Here is a 17,592-nt window from a genome sequence, read left to right as displayed (position 1 = left end):
AATAGCAGCATAGGAACCTATCTTTTTACTTTTTTTTTTTTTTTTTTTTAGTTATGGACGAACCTATAGTCAAGTTATCTTTAGAAGATTGGAGTTATGAACAACGTGTTGCTATTGCTAGACTAGCAGCACAAGCACTGACAGAAACAGCCCCACTGTTAGGAGAAGCTTGGTGTGAACAGTGGTGGCATGATATGCTTCAATATCTACAAGTCTCTCAGACGGATCTCGAGTCGCGTATCATCACTTGTGCTCAAGCAGTCGAACTATTGACTTGTGAAACGCGTGATATTCGTATCGAAGTCATGATGGACTTGTTGGCACTTGCTTTACATATTACACCTACAGCCATGAAAGAAGACACTCGAAAAAGTCAAGCAAAACATGTGATGCTGTATGACGCGAGATCCAAGCGCTTTTTAGTCCAACTTGAAAAATGCTTGAAACTCACTCGGGGCGATTTAGGCTCCGTAGAGAAAAGTATTGCTCAACAAATGTACTATAGCTTATTGGAACAACAAGGGGAGCAGGGAAACACAAAAGAAAGCATGGACACATCTGCCCGTAAAGCCATGGTAGAGTCCAATAAGAAGAAACAAGCACTGAAATGGTTAGCCACTGGCGCTGGTGTGATTGGTGGTGGTGCCGTCATAGGTATAATTGAATTTACAAAAGCCCTATTGACGCATGATTAGCCTTGACAGGTGGTTTAGCCGCTCCTTTACTTGGTTCACTTTTAGCAGGTGCAGGCATGTCCTTTTTTGCTACAGCAGGAGGAGTAGCACTTGTTACAAGCTTGTTTGGATTGACAGGTGGTGGATTGGCTGGATGGAAAATGCATAAACGAATCAAAGGTGTTGAACAGTTTGAATTTAAGCAGATATTACATGACCCTGACTTGCCTCCTGTACCTGCGCTTCACTGTACCATTTGCATCTCTGGTTTTCTGTTGGACTCAAAAGATGAAACAAGAGTAAATGCCTGAATAGCCCGTGGTATTGTGTGTATTCACTGTTTTATCTAGACACCTTGGGAAACTGCATTTGAAAAGAATAGACTTCATGATGAAATTTTCTGCTTAGAGTATGAAACAGATGAACTGTTAAACTTGGGTTATTCATTCAAGAAGTTTGTAAGGGATTCAGCAGTTCGGTATGCAGGCATGGAAGTAGCAAAACAAACTGTCTTGAAAGCATTTTTTGGTAAGTTATATAATTGTCCTATTTTTTTGGACTTAATATTTTTTTAGCTGCTGTTTCTTTACCTGCCACTATTCTAAAAATGGCAGATGTGATTGATAATCCATGGCAAGTAGTCACTAATCGATCTCGAACAGCAGGTTCATGTAAAGTAAAACAACCAAATAGACATAGACTCATATACATGTCTAGTATTAGCCGATATTTTACAAGAAAGAGTGCAAGGAAGTAGACCTTGTAGTTTGGTAACATGTTATGTTTTATTTCACATAAATCTGACTATGTTATTTTAGGTATCCTATAGTTGCGGTTCACTTGTTATTTGGTACTGTTTGCTTGAACTTAAAAAGAGAGGACTACATGGACTTGTGGATCATGTTGTATTGATGGGAGCACCTATTTCTACTGAAGAAACAGATGAATGGGAAAAGGCGCTTGATGTTGTATCTGGTAGATTTATTAATTGCTATACAGAAAAAGATTGGGTGTTAGCCTTTGTTTATCGACTACATTCATTAGCTACCAATGTTGCTGGTTTGGAACCAGTCGAGATAGGTGATAGAATTGAAAACATAAAAGTTGATATAGATGGCCATACAAAATATCCTGATGCTGTGAAAGAAATCATGGACCAAATCAGACTTGAATAATAATAATAAAAAAATGTGTATTTAATTATGTGCTACAGGTTAAGATTGACTTGAGCTTTCTCCATCCTTTTTTTTTAGAACAATGGTTTTTATGCTTACAGTCTTCTTTGGACAATGTGCCATAGTCTCTTTTCATCGGTGTGGGTTCTTGTGTTGTAGTCAAGTCAATAATGTCACGCTTTTGATGCAGCAAAGGAGGAGCTTCCAACAGTAATGGTTTGCTCTTGTTCTTTTGTTTATCTGCCATTATTTTCTGCCAATCTTCTTCATTCAACAGGATCCAATCAAACATACTATCGTTTGGTTCACCTAAATCTCGAAGGATTTCATAAAACAACTTGCGAAGCCAGTCATAGTCAGGTGTCTCATCAAACCCTAATCTACGAGTATATTGCATGTATTTGATGAGTTGATCTAGGAGTATCATTAGTACCATAGTTAAGCCTCTGATTGTACTTTACTTGGATAACCTTCACACAAGGAACGGATTGGTTCAGATTGCTTTTTTTCACCAATCTTTTCATATTTCAGTTTGTTATTAGCAGCTTTCATACCTTGCCAAGGTAATGAACCTCTTAAGAAGTACAGGAATACATGACCCAATGCTTCCAAGTCATCGCGACGTGATTGTTCTCTTCCTAAATGGGTATGGATGCTCATATATCTTGCTGTTCCAGTAAGGCTCTTTCTCTCTTGATAAGGTATATGTTTCTTTGTAATTCGGTCACGGTATAATTTGGCCATACCGAAATCAACAATGAACACTTGGCCCATTTCTTCAGAATATGGTCTACCCAGAAGAAAGTTATCTGGTTTGATATCACGATACACCAAGTCTCTTTCATGAACAGATTGTATTCGAGAAATCTATCGAGCAATAAATAACCAATATAGATACATTGATTACCATCTGAATGGCCAACATGGCTAATGTCTTGACCGAGAACCTTCTTCCACAAAGATCAAACAATTCTTCCAGGTTGGATCCAAGCAAATCAATGATCAAAATGTAATGTGTTTCACTATGACCAAAATAATAGACGTTCGGTACACCCACTAATCTTTTCCTATTACTATTCTGTTGGTAGGGGGTAGTTGTTACTTGCCTGATCCAGACAAGATTTTATAGGCATTGTATTCATCTTCAAGTTGTGGTGTTTCACTTGTATTAGGCTCAAATTTAATAGCCACTTGTTGGTTTTGTAACAAGTTGGTGCCTTAATTAGAGAGAGAGTGTGTGTGTGTGCGCGTTTTAATATCCAATTTATGCAACCACTTTTTTTTTATTTATTTACCTTGAAAAATAGCACCAAAGCTTCCTTCACCTAATTTCTTACCAACTTTATAATGACCTCCTATAATACTGTTCACTATATTAGGGGGAGCTAAAGGTATATGGGTTGACATAATAATTAGAAAGAAGAAAAAAGAAAGAAAAAGAAAAAAAAAAGAAAAAAGAGGAAATAAATAAAGGTTACAACTGCCTTTATTTGGAATGGTTGTTATTTTTTAAAGATGGATTGAACAGACTGGATGAGCTGATAAGGGTTGACTTCATTTATATCCGTCTCTAAGAAATCATTTCGAATCATTTCAAGTTTTTTGTAGGTTTCTTCTTCATCTGGTGTGTTTATCTTATTCACAGGCTCAGCTTCTGTGTATTTCATGGATAATTGTGTTGCTTTAAAGCATTAACAATTGTATCTGCATAGTTACACTTACCTCGCTTGATAGTACGAGAAGGTAAACCTGCAATACTAGCACACCATGTCCCATAAGATGCATTGTAGCCTTTGCCTGGTACAATGCGATAAAGAAACACGACTTCTTGTGCTTGATAAGAAGATGTCTCTTGTAATGGATGACTAAGGACTTGTGTTTGAGATAAAGTAATACCATCTTCACCAGAAAGGATATTTCTCGTGATCAAATCTATAGAGAAAAAAAAAGTTACGAGGATGATGATGTTGGTTCTGTATATACACTTGCCATGAAAATGAGTACTGGCCACAATTTTTGGGCATTGGTTTGCTTGTGATAAAAAGTATCCAATCACGGAGCAGAATAATGCAGCCCCATCAGCACTGTCAGTTCCCTGCCTACATAAGATAGAATTTGTTCAGGTATTCAGCTTACCTTGCCAAACTCATCCATAACGACTAAGCTACGACAAGTAGCATTCGATAAAGCTCGGTTTAGCTGTTGAAGATCAAAGCCAAATGCACTTTGAGGCTAGATAAAGTGAGTCATGAGACATGCTTCCTTTCTTTTTCTTTTTTTTCTTTCTACCTTGGACACTGTTTCTGAAGTTTGAATTCTTGTAAACATTTTATCTGTGATACCTATGGTTGCTTTTTCAGCTGGGACAAAGCTAGAGATAGTCCTGGATGAGAATAGCATAAATCACATTCACTCATGTACCTTCCAATATGTGCCATGTAAACAATGAGAGCAATTTGTTTTAGATAGACACTCTTTCCAGAGAAATTAGCTCCTGTAACTATCTGTACACTATCGACATTTGCTGCTGAATCACTCTCTGTTGGAGCGATGCTATGGGATTCTCTTCTTTCTGTTGTAGCATGATAGATATTTGATAACTTTTCTTTGTGGTTTAAGCATCCTTTCCCACCTTGGAGATGCGTATCGTTTGGAATAAAGATATTGACACACAGTTCTTGAAGAGGATGTCTAAAGCCATAAGGATGCCTTCTTTTTTTTAGTCAACTTTGTCTTACCTTCCTTGAATAATGTCTAATCTATTGTCGTCTGTCATGGTTGGTCTAACATAATTAAACTTTAATGCTACTAATGCAAGAGAAACTAGGCTAAGAAAAATAAGCGTAAGATATATACTCTATATCTACTTACCAATCTAATTCAGACAATACTTGAACTACATCTGTGCATGTCAAGGTATGTTCAAGGATTTTTTCTGATAAGCTTTGTATGATTTCAATTTCTTTATCAACAATCATAGCATGAATATCACCTAAGGATTCATCCAATTCTAAGCCAAAAGCATAAATAGACAAAAAAAAAAAGAAAGAGAGCCCTGTCACCTTTTGTTCTTTCATTCTTATAATACAGATTATCTGCTGTAGTAAACTTGTGTTGCTCAACAAAAATGAAAAGATTTATTTTGTACTTACTTGTAATTCAAATCCTGCTAGACGTTGTCGATGCAATTCGCTATTGATACTGCTCATACTGCCATTATCATCAACAGCTGAGCTGTGGCGTTGAAGATGGTATTGTGGTAAAGTAATCAAATAACCCAATTGAGGGAAATAAACCACATTTAAGGCTACTCGTAAACTCATAGGTAGCACAGTACTGATCTCTTGAGATACTTGTAACTAAATATACATCATGAGTATCTTTCTTGGTTCATGTAGATTACCAAATAGTCATCCAAGTGCTGATACTTTTCTCGTAAATCATCCAAGGTCTATCAAGACAGTAAGCAACATCATGGATGTTTTTTCTTTTTTCTTTACTGTATCAACGCCTTCTTTTACAATTACCCGAGCTTCTTGTTTGCTTGTCTCAAAATCAATCTATATAAGTTAATAAGAATATTTAAACCAAATACATTTACTTACTACATGGTTGATATACGATCCAACTTGTTCCATGACTGTGTTGATCATAGGTAGCATTTGCTTGATCTTTTGAAATAAGACAATCTCTTTTGAAAGTTCGTTTTTATGCTGTATCCATTGTTGTAACAAGTTGAAGATACAGATAGAATAATAAGCAAACTAAACAAGCATTAAGTATTAGATAGACTATACATATATATATATATACAATCAACCTTCAAAATGTACTGCCAGTCATTCAAAGTAGCTTTAGATTCTCTTACTCTTGATAACAATTGATGTATGTTTTTAATGTGCTTTAGATGCGAGCCCAACTCCACTATCTGCTCACGCATATCAGACTGCATTAGAAACTGAATTACCCTTTGACGTTGTTCAATCACTTTTCTGTTTTGAGTAGGACGAGCAACCCAGTCTTTCAGCATATGTTTTCCTAAAGCACTCTTTGTCTTGTTCAATAGACCTATAGACAAGTCAATAAGAGACAAGATAACGTAGGTCTATACCAAACAATGACAGGCTTTCTTTTTCTCTATGTTGTTGATGCATATTAGGGTGCGTTTCCAAATCAAAGATACAGAGTGATCTATGGACTACTAAACAGACAATACACATAACTGTGCCTTACCTTTGTGTGTCTGAATTGATATGCATACAATCTTGGCTATAGAGACATCAATACAGTATCATTCAACTTGTCTATACCATGTAAATGCTTTGATTGAATTAGGCTGAAATGATTCATCCTGTTGAATGTGCTTAAGAACAACACCTGCACAGGCCACCTAATCATCATAAGGATAAATAAAAGAGTATACAGTGATGAATGGACATACAGACAAGAGACTGTCATCTAGCTGAACAAGTCCTTCTAATTGAAGATAAGCATGCGTCTTGTTTCCTTCTTCTGGGTCTCTTAAGTAAATATTGTCTTGTTGAATATGATGAATAAACCAATTCAATAGCATATATCGACCCTTTTCAAATGCCATGTCTTTTGCGAGTATGGTCTTGATCTCTATTGTATTGCCTAACCATGTTAGATAGACAGAGTATAGATACATACCATAATGATGCTTGATGAACGCTTGAAGGTCTTGTTTATCAGACAAGAATAAAAGACTAGGGGAAATTTGTGCTATCACTGCCCATGTTCAGTACTTTACCCTTTATATATATATATATATATATATATGTATGTATGTGTGTGTGTGTGTGTAACTTACATGTCAATACATTCTCAAACTGGTCTGATTCAGTCATATCTTCCATAAGATATAGCTCCAGTGTTTGATCAGAGTAATACGCACATCCTAGCTTATGACGAGCCCATGAAAGGCACATTGTTGTCTGCATAAGAAAGAGAAAGAGAAAGAGAAATAAATGGGCAATTTAAGCATAGACATATGATTGGACAACGTCAAGACAGTGATCGACAGGTAACGCAATAAAGGAGACTAAAAATATTTTCTTTTTCTTCTTTTTTTTTTTACCCCTCAAAACGATGGTGAACAGAATAGAAGCTCCTTATTGGAGAAGGTTGAATTGGCCACGTATCATACTTTATGGCTTAAGTACAGTGTTGGTGATTCAGTTGATCAAGACTTTCTCCGTCAGACCATCCGTTAAGGACGATACTCACCTTCAACTAGACACAACAAGGCTTGTTCGCGACTTTCCTTGGTACCAAAGACAAGGTCATCCCAACCTGTCTCCTTTACAACAGCATCCTAAATACATTACAACACATCTATCAACACAAGAACGACAGACACTACAGGAAAACATGATAAAAAAAGCCAGGGAGGCAGTGGCTCATGAATTCCAGCACATCAAAGGCATTCCGGGATCATCCGTTTATGCAGGCAAACCTGAAGCAGCCCGCCAATTTCGCTCTTTGGTGGATTGTTGGACAACAGGTGAATGGGTCTCTGTCACAAGCCAGTCAGCGCATTGGACCATGCCTCATTTCCAAGACCCTCTGTATGGTTCTTGTGATCGAAAGTTTAAAAAGACAGGCGGTGTGGGTCGTCGACCAGCCACAAACTATGTATGGAAATCCAAATGCGATGCGTCTATAGACCTCGATCCTGGTAAATGGTGTAGTGTCTTGAACGGTCGTCATTTGATGCTGGTGGGTGATTTAATACAGTATCAATTACACGAATTATTCTTGGACACTTTACGTGATGGACCTGCTACTTGTTTTGGAGAACTGAATTGCAAAGGTAAGATAATCACTCTTATTTGTTACTTATGTTCGTGATAGATCATACAGTGTGTACTAGTCCTTACCGTAATACCCGACTTCGTTATCTCCGGAATGATGTCCTTTCTACACGTCGAAAAATGAACGCCAATCATGGTCACCCAACAGCAGAAGTGATTGAATGGCCATTTACTTCTGCCACTCTGATAAGACATTACCCTGTGTTGATACTGAATCGCGCACCTGTGATTGAATCCGACGAGAGTTTTATCAAAGGTCTGATTGACACATTGCGTCTGATACGCAGTAGTACAGGTGCTAATTCCCTGATTATTTATCGATCGACCGGTATTGGTCACCCCTTTTGTGACGATGCTACAGGGCCACTCCAGGCACCATTGACAGACGATCAACAAAAGAAACTGCCTTTTGGCTGGAGTGAAGTGGCACGTCGTAATGCTATAGCTCGTGTAATTGTTGAAGCTGCAGGTGGTGTGTTTGTTGATCTGGCTGCCCTGACAGACCTTAGACCAGATGGACATGTTGGAGGACAAGACTGTGTACGTTACTGTATTCCTGGTCCCTTGGATAGTTGGGCTCAAATTCTGTACCAAGTCTTTTTGGGCCTCGAAGGTCAACTCGAATAAATGAACTTTTTTTTATTTTATTTAAGCATATATAAAAAAAATTATGATATTATTAAAGTGTAAAATAAATAAAAAAAAGGATGATTAAACCTTCTTTGATTTGACTCTGACTTCTTGCTTTTGTTTGAGAGCAGCAGCCTTCTTCTTGGCTTGGTAAGTCATACGGTAAAAGTTAATGAAGAGCAAGAGGTAAGAAGACAAAAGAGCACAACCAAAGAGAGCAGAAGTTTCAGTACCAGCACAGCTACCCTTGTTAGGCAAGTGTGGCCAGTAAGTGTAAGCAAAGTAAGTATAGGTACAGAAATAGATAACAAAGAGATCAATAATGAATTGAGTGATTTGGAGAGTAGTCAAGTATCTCTTCCACCAGATCTTAGCACCAGCAGCAGTACGGAAGTAGTAATAGTACATCAAGACATGAACAGTCAAGTTAAGAATGATAGGCACCCAAGACTAATATCGAATAAGGATGACGAGAATTTCACATGAAAAATATGTAACTTACCACTGAAGTACGACCATTGAGTTGAGTGAAACAAAGGACCATCGTCAAGGAATGGTGATAATAATGAAGGAATTCTAGGGTTATGTGTTATAAACCAAATTTACGCCTTCTGACACTTACCCAAATTCTTCTTTTTCAAGACCAAAAAGACAGTATCAATCAATTCCCAGTACTTGACAAGGTAATTCAGGTAGTAGAGTAATTCCAAGGGCTGAGTCCAAGTAGATTGTGCGCAAATAGCAGCCAAGAAACCTTGACGATACAAAATGGGAAAGATCTGCTCAACCATCAAGACCAAAAGAATACCAGAGACCAAAGTCAACAAAACGTTGTGGATCATAAAAGGGACTTGAAGCTTAAAGGCAGGCACGTTGGTCATCAAATAGCGACCACCAAAGATAGCGATAAAGTAAGTGATACATGTGACAGTGACTATTGTGTACGTGAGTTGACATGAAGATGATGACAAGATGAGCCATCTCGGACACGAGATTCTCTCCTTTAAACTTACCTTCGTTTACAGTAGACAGAGGGGTCACAGAAGGAACATAACTGAACTGAGAAGCAGGCTGACCAACAACAGCTTCATATGCTCTTTCAAAAAATGGATAGAGAGGTAAACCAAAAGGTGTCTCGGGTGTAAAATGAAGATTCTTCAATGCCTCCATTCTCCTTTTTTTATATTAATGTTGAATAATAATAATAACAAAAAAAAAAGAGAAGTTGTCAAGAAACCAGGTCAAAGTTTATATATGAAAATTTTTCTGATTGGACAAGAAAAAAAAGGGGTGAGCGGAAATTCAATTTATTTCGTCTCAGATCACATTGTGTTTTCTGCCAGTTGTCCCGTTTCAATCTTCATGGTACAATTGACTTTCCAGGTATTCAGTCCAGGAGATCAAGCCACTATATGCCCAGTCAAAACATATCAATGATCTCTCAAGAACTTACTCTCCATTTTTATCATCTTCTTCTAATACATGATCTATCATGGCTGTTACCTCCTTTAAGGTCATCGTTGTATCTGCTTCATGTTGATCAAAATCAGTAAAAGCAATCCTAAGTTCATGTCCATCTAAATATCCATCGCCATTGAGATCATGAATGACAAATAAGTAGTAAATAGTGTCTTGTTCAGACAATTCAATATCTCCGTCTTTCTTCATGGCTTCCAAATGTTCTTGAATGTGTCTATTTTTTTTTTTCAAAAAAAAAAAAAGGAATGGGAGAATGAGATATAAATCGCGTTTTATGCCTGCTTACTCCCTGTTGTGCTTTTCATCACCATAGTTAGATGAATGTGTTGACTGATATCGATGTGTGCCAGGACCAGCATAAACAAGAGATAACAAACATACAATCACAAGGATCCAAAGATGCATTTTTTTTTTGTATATGAACAAGAAAAAAGAATACTTTTTTTTTTATGCTCTCTCAATCAAATCCAATTTAAACTCCAACTGTCGTTTGTTTGCATAAAGAAAACTGCAAAACGATCATCTGTATGGCAACTCCTTCACTTGTATCTGTTCATAAACAAATAAAAAGCACTTTATATGTGCTCGTTGTTTGTGTATCATTCCATGCATCAATAATTAACGTTTTAGCCATAATGAATCTATTTTATCATCATATTAGACAACGTATATAATCAATGAAATTATAAGTTTGCCAATTGACATTGTTAGCTCATTGCATCCACTAAATAAGGCAAATGATGTACAAAGGAAAGAAGAAGAATGTCAAAGCATAAAATCATGATGATGATGCTGTATGTATTATATCATTCAAATAAAGTCTATTTTCTAGACCTTGTGTCACTTTTTTGATAGTCTTCAAGGAAAGCCTAAAATGGTCAAGAATTAAACTATATAGAAAAGACAATCTATTTCATCATATATAAATTAAGTTAATTCCATTGTACACACCACACACACATACACAATTGCCTAAACCCTAACTTTTGTTTCAAAGTCCTATTTTTTACACAAAAAATTCTACTTTTTTCTTCTCTTTCTTTCTTCTTTCCCTTTCTCCCTTTCTCTCTCTCTCCCTCTCTTTTTTTTTCCGGTTGCTTATAAGAAATGATTTGTGATGAATATTCAGAAAAAAAACGACAAAAAAATCTATTGGCCTTTTTACAGAATGGCAAACACCATTTCTTGAATAGTATGGGATATACAAATAGAAAAGGTAATAATAATAATAATAATAAAGAGACAAAACTCTGATTTTATATATATAGGACCTCTAATTACAAAAGGCATTTTTGGTGCACCTCTAAAATCAGCTAGTTTGTGTGGCTCAACAAGCGATGAATACGGATTAACTGTACCCGACCCTGTTTATCGATGCTTTGAAGAAATAATGAAAAGAGGTAAATAACAGAGAAGCATATCATGACACAAAATAAATCACTCATTCCATACAAACAAATACACCAGGATTGCACACAGAAGGCATATTTCGATTATCAGGTGCTGCACCAGAAGTAGAAAATCTTCTGGTAGATTTTGATAAGCCCCCAACTTATGGCAAATACTTGGACCTAAAATCCAATGACATTCATGCTATCACAGGTGTCGTGAAAAAGTTTCTAAGACAACTGCCTGATCCTGCTATTCCAATTGCCTCACATGAAAAATTCATTCAGCTTTATGGTAAACTTGTACATGCTCACGTATACCATGACTAACATACCATTAGACGAGTCATACTCTGATCAATCGACAGTGACTACACTGGCATCCATGATTCAACAACTGCCCAGAGAACACTTTCATCTGATTTACTACATTATCATCTTGGCTTCCAAGATACAAGCCCATTCAGACAGGAACATGATGAACCCTGAGGCACTTGCTGTTGTCCTTGCACCTGTCTGTACTGGACTCGAACAAAACCTGAAAGAAATACCATCCTGGAAAAGACATTCTCGGGCAAAACTGATCAACGATATGGGTCACTTTATTGAGACGAATGCCAAATGGACTCAGATCTGGACATTGTTGATTGAATACAGCGATACGTTACTGGGCATATGGAGAAACTCCATCATCTGGGATAGCGTGATTACACCTCCTGGTCGCAATACTGTACCATGTCACCCACCCATCTATTCCAGCACTCAAGAAATGATCATGTTGCACCCGAATCGGAACCATACACAAGCAGCCAGCCGTCTTCATCAGTCTGAGTTAGTATTGGATGTTGCACCTCCTAAACGACCGAATCCGACTTCCAACAAAAGTAGTGAAGAATTATACAAGGTAGTTGTACTCAGATCAAGACAGAACACTAAATCACTTAAAAATACCAGCAAGAAATATCAGTTTTATGCCAATCATGACGATGATAAGAAAGATGATGAAATCGGCCTTGCTCCGTTACCTCGACATTCAAACTCAACATCATCAACACAGAGACATTCTATGGTGATTCATTCTTCAATATCAAGCATTACACCTAACTATTTCTCTAAATCTTCTATTAATCTCAGTAGTATTACAGCAGATTAAGATCGTGTATACACTCTATAATTTATTAATATCTTTTTTAATAAGATGATACCCTTTTTTTAAAAAAATAGTAAAAATATGACTTTCATTTTTCACTTAGTTACACATACATGTATGTATTTTCTTAGTGTGCTTTAGAAAAAAGGGAGGGAAGATGCTATTTCTTTGTTTATGTATCGAGATAAAAATAAGGCACTTTCTATCATGTATGCAAAAAAAAAAAAAAAAAAGTACGTGAAAACCACATATAGAGGAGAATCTTTAATAGAGTTAACTTTTTGAGACAAAAGTTTTGCAGTAACCAAATTGAGAATATGTCAACAATAAAATTTTAGATACATGTTCGATCAAGCTATTTAGCTGGTACTTGCGCTTGCTTGTCTTGTGACTTGGCCGAACAGTCGTCGTCGTTTGTTGTTGCATGGTCTCACAAATTCATAAAGAACTAAACTTGCCAAACTTTATTCTGTATTGTTAATTGCACGAATTCTTTTTTGTTCAGGCACGGAAATGTAAAAAAGACAAAAGGATTTTGCAATCTATATAAACTTGTTCCTGGTTGCTATGGTTTTTCGGGTTGCTATGGTATCTCTCAAAAAAACATTTGACTATACATGCACTAAAATCCTACAGATAAGCATACCGCGTACAAATCAAACTCGGAGAGACATACACTTCTTCTCTTTCGGCATTGCAATGCCTTGAGGAAAGGCTTTAATACCTTTAGATACATGCATAACAAGCATATCAGTGTCCTTTTTTTTACGCGCAGTGACTGCTCTTTTTTGAAGCCTTCCAAAAATTTTCAACTATGTAATCTTACTTTTTCTTTTTTTTCTTACACTTGTTTGAGCAAAACGATAATACAAAGATGGCAGCTACACAAGACTTGACCATGAGAATGATCCCTTTCTTAGATCGCCACCTTGTCTTTCCTCTTTTGGAATTTTTGGAATTGAAGGAAGTAAGACATCATCTTGACAAAAACAAAAAAAGACTCACGAGAATAGGTTTATGTTCCTCAAGACTTGCTTCAAGCCAAATACGACTTGTTCAAAAACTCCAACATGGTTGATTTTGTTCTCGACTTGTACAAGAAGCTTCACAAGACAGAAGAAGCTCCTAAAGGTATGAAGTCTTTGAGTTACAATACACAATTAACTGTGCTATAGAATTCACTGAAAAGAGAGAAAAAGTGTTGTCTCAAATGGAAGAATTAAGAACCAAGGCACAGAAAGTAATGGATGTTCTTGAAAAGCCCGAAGTTATTGCTGCTCTTCGTCAAGATAAGGCTCAAAACTTACAATACTTAAAAGACAACTACAAGGTAAGCCTTCATTTACAGCAATCATTTTAACTCATTCGATATAGTTTACTGACGATTCGATCAACATCTTGTACGAATTCGGTCAATTTCAATACAATTGTGGTGATTATGGATGTGCTGCTGACTATCTCTATCATTATCGTGTCTTGGTAATTAACAGAAACTGTATGACATGTACTCATTTCAATAGTCCACTGATGCTGAACGCTCTCTTTCTGCCACTTGGGGTAAGATGGCTGCTGAAATCCTTACTGGTAGCTGGGATGCTGCTTTGGAAGAAATGCAAAAGTTAAGAGAAGCCATTGATCAAAAGGTACTTTTATATATAGATAGATGTCTATCTCACATCTTTAGAACTTTACATCACCTCTTCAACAACTTCAACAACGTACCTGGCTTCTTCACTGGTCCTTGTTCATCTTTTTCAACCATCCCAAGGGCCGTGACGGAATTGTCGATATGTTTCTTACACCTCAGTACATCAACACCATTCAAACCTCTTGTCCCTGGATTTTGCGTTATCTTGCCACAGCTGTTGTGACCAACAAACGCAGAAAGAACCAAATGAAGGAATTGGTCAAGATCATTGAACAAGAAGTGTATGAATACCAAGACCCTGTTACTGAATTTGTTGAAGCACTCTTTGTTCGTTTTGATTTTGAAGGTGCCCAAAAGAAGTTGAAGGAATGTGAAGATGTCTTGAGCAATGATTTCTTCTTGGCTGCTACTCATGAAGACTTTATGGAAAGTGCCAGACAATTCATTTCTGAAACATACTGCAGAATTCACCAAAAGATCGATATTGAGTAAGTATGAACAAACCCTATTTATATGTACTTATTTCAATAGACAAATGTCACAGAGATTGAACTTGACTCAAGAAGAAGGTGAAAAGTGGATTGTTAACTTGATCAGAGATACGCGTGTTGATGCAAAGATTGATTTTGAAGAGGTAAGAGGATAGGAAGACCGCTATCTATTAACAATCCTATAGAACACTGTCATCATGAACACACCCATTACATCTGTATATCAACAAGTGATTGAACGCACAAAGGGTCTTTCTTTCCGATCACAAGTACTTGCCACTACTATCAAAAGACGTGAACTTCAACAAAACACTTCAAATGAAGTTGTTGCCTAGACAAACACTTATCACCTTGTATAATTTCAATATGGCCATAAAAATAGCTGCATAAATTTGCTGTTTTAAAATAAACTTGTAGCATTACAATAAAAGGAGAAGGATCGGCTGTTACATAGCAGATGACACAAAATGTCTAATGATTGGTTCCTCTTCATCATCATAATCTGGGGCAATAATTAACTTGAGCCTCCTTATCATATGACATGTTGAAAGAACCTTAAAAATATGTATAAAATAGAGAGCTTTCTTTTTGTTTTTTCTCTTTTTTCTTCATTCATAAAGAATGGCACCTACTGAACATTCTCCATTATTACAAGAACAACAACAAAAACCCCCTGTTTCAAGGCCTAAAAATAGGAGAAGACGTTCCTCATTTGATCCGTCTACGTATAATAGTATTGGCACTATTGTTGAAACACCTTCTGGTCAACATGTCGCAAGAGAAGCAGGTCTTGATTTAATGCAGATCTTGGGTCTGACTGTTTGTATGGCTGGTGTACAGTTTACCTGTAAGTCATTATAAACAAATAAACAAAACAAAACAAGCTAACATTACATATTTAGGGACAGTCGAATTATCGTAAGTGAATGAAATTGACATCATATTCTTATTACTCATTATTAAAGTTATGGTACACCCTATTTATTATCACTTGATTTATCAAAGGAACTGACGGCCTTAGTCTGGTTGGCTGGCCCACTCTCTGGCCTGCTGGTACAACCTGTAAGTAGAATAGAGCATTTTGTATATTGACCCACTGACATGGCCTAGTTGATTGGTGCATTCAGTGACAAGTGTACTTCACGTTTTGGTAAACGTAGACCTTTTATCGTAGTTGCTGGTCTTTTGACTTGTATGTCCATGATTGGTGTTGCTTATGCTAAAGAATTTGGTGCCCTGATTGCTCAACACTTTTTTGAGCAAGAAGAATTTCAAGCCATGGTAAGTAAAATGGATACTTAAGAGACAATGGTCTAAGTTTTTTATGTTAGTCTCATTTGTTTGCCATTATCGTGGCTGTTTCTTCCTTTTACTTTCTCGACTTTACTCTGAATGCAGTGCAAGCTATTTGTCGTGCTTTGATCTTGGATATTCCGCCTCTTTGGCAGCAAGAGTATGCAAATGCTTGGAGTGCTCGTATGAGTAACTCAGCTATGGTCATTGGTTATTTTGTCGGCTTTATGGATTTGGTCAAGTATTTTCCCTGGCTCGGTGATTCTCAGATCAAAGGCTTCTGTATTGTAGCCATGGCTGTTTTTATACTTACTTTGGGTATTACTTGCTTTGCTGTCAAGGAAAAGCAATACATTGAGACAGAAGATCAGGAAAATGTGTAAGTAAACAGAGGCAGTGGAGTGTGCATCTAATTTGACTCGCATAGTCCTTGGTATCATACATTCCAATACATTTGGCGTGCGTTTCGCTTCTTACCCAAACCAATCCAATCACTCTGTAACACTCAGTTCTTTGCTTGGATGGGATGGTTCCCTTATTTGTTCTATAGGTAAATAACGCACTCTGTATGCAATTTTTTCTTCCTCTTCAGCTGACACTTGATAGTACGCAATGGGTCTCAGATCTTTATTTTGCATCACATCCTTCTGACGATGATGATAACTGGGCTGAAGGCACACGCGCCGGCTCTTTTGCCCTCCTATGTAATTCCATTGTTTCTGTCATTGCCGGTATGGCAATTCCGGCCCTTGTCATGCGGTTTGAAAAACGAGGCATATGGTGGCTGTCACTCTTAAATGTCTATACTGGGTCTCAGCTGATGATTGCAGCTGCTCTTTTGTCGGCTTGGTTTATTCGTTCTGTCACGACTGCTACCTGCATCTTGGCTTTTATGGGTATTCCATGGGCCATTGTGCTCTGGATTCCCTTTTCTCTTGTTGGTGAATACGTCAGTTTTGAAGACGAACGTCGTAAAAGAGAACCCATGCCTGCTGAAGACCAACAAAAGGCAGATGATTTTGATGCAGGCATGATTTTGGGTGTGCACAATATGTATATTGTATTTCCTCAGTTTGCTGTAGCGCTTATTTCTTCATTGATTTTCGCAGCTTCTAATAATAACACGGGTCAAGGGGAATCCAATGTGGCTACTGTACTAGCCTTTGGTGGCTTGATGGCTCTTTTGGCTGCGGTGATGAGTCGGTATATTGTGCGTGTAAAGAAATAAGTCATTTATCACAATAAAATCGTCTCAACAATTACTGTTCCCCCTTTATATATCCTGAATCCGATGTAATGACAGTAGAATGAAAGGTAGCTTTTACTTAATCGAGTACTTCTTCTTTGGATTTCATGACTTGACTCTAACCGTTTGATCTACACTTGGATTGCTTTATAGTCTAAGCGAAACGCTTTTCATAAGTGTCTTGGCACCCAGAACTTTGTGACAATGAAACAATCTATAGTATGTTCCAAAATGATATCACTGGACAAGATGCTTTGCCAGACCTGCAGTGCAACATAGAAAGAAGAAAAAAAAACGTGATATCTAGGTAACCTTTTCATTAAACAAATCTTGTGTGCGTGTGGTGATGAATCCTTAGAATAAAAACTGCTTATTGTGTTCTATTGCTGAAAACAAGATGACTTGCTGTTACACAGACTGCATGCATGACAAGATCCCCCAAGACCAAGAAAAAAGCACAAGTGCCTTCCTGAGACAATCAAATCGCGTGATATTCATTAGGAGCGTTTTGGTCTATAGAAGCGTAATAATGATAAATGGAATTAAGGACTGACCCAAAGTTTCGCTCCACCCTCACTCTGGTG

The 17,592-nt window shown here is 37.2% G+C and overlaps 9 protein-coding genes across 9 annotated transcripts; 5 read left to right on the top strand and 4 right to left on the bottom strand.

Annotated features, from left to right (window-relative positions):
- Nucleotides 1-53: 53 nt before the first annotated feature.
- B0P05DRAFT_575912 (uncharacterized protein) lies at nt 54-1,849 on the top strand (the record flags this gene model as incomplete). Its single annotated transcript, XM_051581669.1, has 6 exons — nt 54-654; nt 696-973; nt 1,025-1,202; nt 1,250-1,345; nt 1,392-1,444; nt 1,493-1,849. The coding sequence occupies 6 exons, from the start codon at nt 54-56 to the stop codon at nt 1,847-1,849; spliced, it is 1,563 nt and encodes a 520-aa protein (XP_051429704.1).
- Nucleotides 1,850-1,874: 25 nt separating this feature from the next.
- On the bottom strand, nt 1,875-3,256 carry B0P05DRAFT_592162 (kinase-like domain-containing protein; the record flags this gene model as incomplete). Its single annotated transcript, XM_051582967.1, has 5 exons — nt 1,875-2,263; nt 2,311-2,716; nt 2,757-2,916; nt 2,952-3,066; nt 3,145-3,256. The coding sequence occupies 5 exons, from the start codon at nt 3,254-3,256 to the stop codon at nt 1,875-1,877; spliced, it is 1,182 nt and encodes a 393-aa protein (XP_051429703.1).
- A 606-nt stretch (nt 3,257-3,862) lies between these two features.
- On the bottom strand, nt 3,863-6,925 carry B0P05DRAFT_334310 (DNA mismatch repair protein MutS). The gene is made up of 17 exons (XM_051573562.1): nt 6,681-6,925; nt 6,521-6,598; nt 6,291-6,484; nt 6,160-6,239; nt 6,083-6,118; nt 5,961-6,040; nt 5,670-5,917; nt 5,455-5,613; nt 5,350-5,409; nt 5,253-5,300; nt 5,002-5,208; nt 4,912-4,957; nt 4,721-4,859; nt 4,588-4,677; nt 4,271-4,540; nt 4,139-4,220; nt 3,863-4,081 (listed from the first exon to the last, which is right to left on the bottom strand). Exons 1-17 carry the CDS (start codon nt 6,808-6,810, stop codon nt 3,977-3,979), a joined length of 2,052 nt encoding a protein of 683 aa, XP_051429702.1. The 5' UTR covers nt 6,811-6,925; the 3' UTR covers nt 3,863-3,976.
- A 23-nt stretch (nt 6,926-6,948) lies between these two features.
- Nucleotides 6,949-8,368, top strand: B0P05DRAFT_641872 (uncharacterized protein). The gene is made up of 2 exons (XM_051583788.1): nt 6,949-7,682; nt 7,724-8,368. The coding sequence occupies exons 1-2, from the start codon at nt 6,959-6,961 to the stop codon at nt 8,308-8,310; spliced, it is 1,311 nt and encodes a 436-aa protein (XP_051429701.1). The 5' UTR covers nt 6,949-6,958; the 3' UTR covers nt 8,311-8,368.
- B0P05DRAFT_563845 (GNS1/SUR4 family-domain-containing protein) lies at nt 8,369-9,538 on the bottom strand. The gene is made up of 4 exons (XM_051580763.1): nt 9,327-9,538; nt 8,936-9,247; nt 8,816-8,889; nt 8,369-8,763 (listed from the first exon to the last, which is right to left on the bottom strand). Exons 1-4 carry the CDS (start codon nt 9,481-9,483, stop codon nt 8,395-8,397), a joined length of 912 nt encoding a protein of 303 aa, XP_051429700.1. The 5' UTR covers nt 9,484-9,538; the 3' UTR covers nt 8,369-8,394.
- Nucleotides 9,478-10,229, bottom strand: B0P05DRAFT_563842 (uncharacterized protein). Its single transcript, XM_051580762.1, has 3 exons — nt 10,079-10,229; nt 9,767-10,006; nt 9,478-9,721 (listed from the first exon to the last, which is right to left on the bottom strand). The coding sequence occupies exons 1-3, from the start codon at nt 10,195-10,197 to the stop codon at nt 9,667-9,669; spliced, it is 414 nt and encodes a 137-aa protein (XP_051429699.1). The 5' UTR covers nt 10,198-10,229; the 3' UTR covers nt 9,478-9,666.
- Nucleotides 10,230-11,065: 836 nt separating this feature from the next.
- B0P05DRAFT_480691 (Rho GTPase activation protein) lies at nt 11,066-12,333 on the top strand (the record flags this gene model as incomplete). Its single annotated transcript, XM_051575138.1, has 3 exons — nt 11,066-11,192; nt 11,326-11,475; nt 11,522-12,333. Coding segments are annotated over 3 exons (1,089 nt in total), but the record flags the coding sequence as incomplete, so codon positions are not given.
- An 829-nt stretch (nt 12,334-13,162) lies between these two features.
- B0P05DRAFT_563834 (eIF3 subunit 6 N terminal domain-containing protein) lies at nt 13,163-14,937 on the top strand. The gene is made up of 8 exons (XM_051580761.1): nt 13,163-13,297; nt 13,344-13,461; nt 13,506-13,660; nt 13,705-13,809; nt 13,851-13,973; nt 14,015-14,466; nt 14,510-14,612; nt 14,655-14,937. Exons 1-8 carry the CDS (start codon nt 13,205-13,207, stop codon nt 14,802-14,804), a joined length of 1,299 nt encoding a protein of 432 aa, XP_051429697.1. The 5' UTR covers nt 13,163-13,204; the 3' UTR covers nt 14,805-14,937.
- A 153-nt stretch (nt 14,938-15,090) lies between these two features.
- Nucleotides 15,091-16,990, top strand: B0P05DRAFT_592155 (major facilitator superfamily domain-containing protein; the record flags this gene model as incomplete). Its single annotated transcript, XM_051582966.1, has 7 exons — nt 15,091-15,316; nt 15,372-15,387; nt 15,435-15,531; nt 15,580-15,750; nt 15,801-16,141; nt 16,190-16,312; nt 16,369-16,990. 7 exons carry the CDS (start codon nt 15,091-15,093, stop codon nt 16,988-16,990), a joined length of 1,596 nt encoding a protein of 531 aa, XP_051429696.1.
- Nucleotides 16,991-17,592: the final 602 nt, after the last annotated feature.

The sequence above is a fragment of the Gilbertella persicaria genome, assembly GCF_025201335.1.
Source record: "Gilbertella persicaria strain CBS 190.32 chromosome Unknown B0P05scaffold_71, whole genome shotgun sequence".
Lineage (NCBI taxonomy): Eukaryota > Fungi > Mucoromycota > Mucoromycetes > Mucorales > Choanephoraceae > Gilbertella > Gilbertella persicaria.
This window is presented reverse-complemented; position numbering and strand designations above follow the sequence as displayed.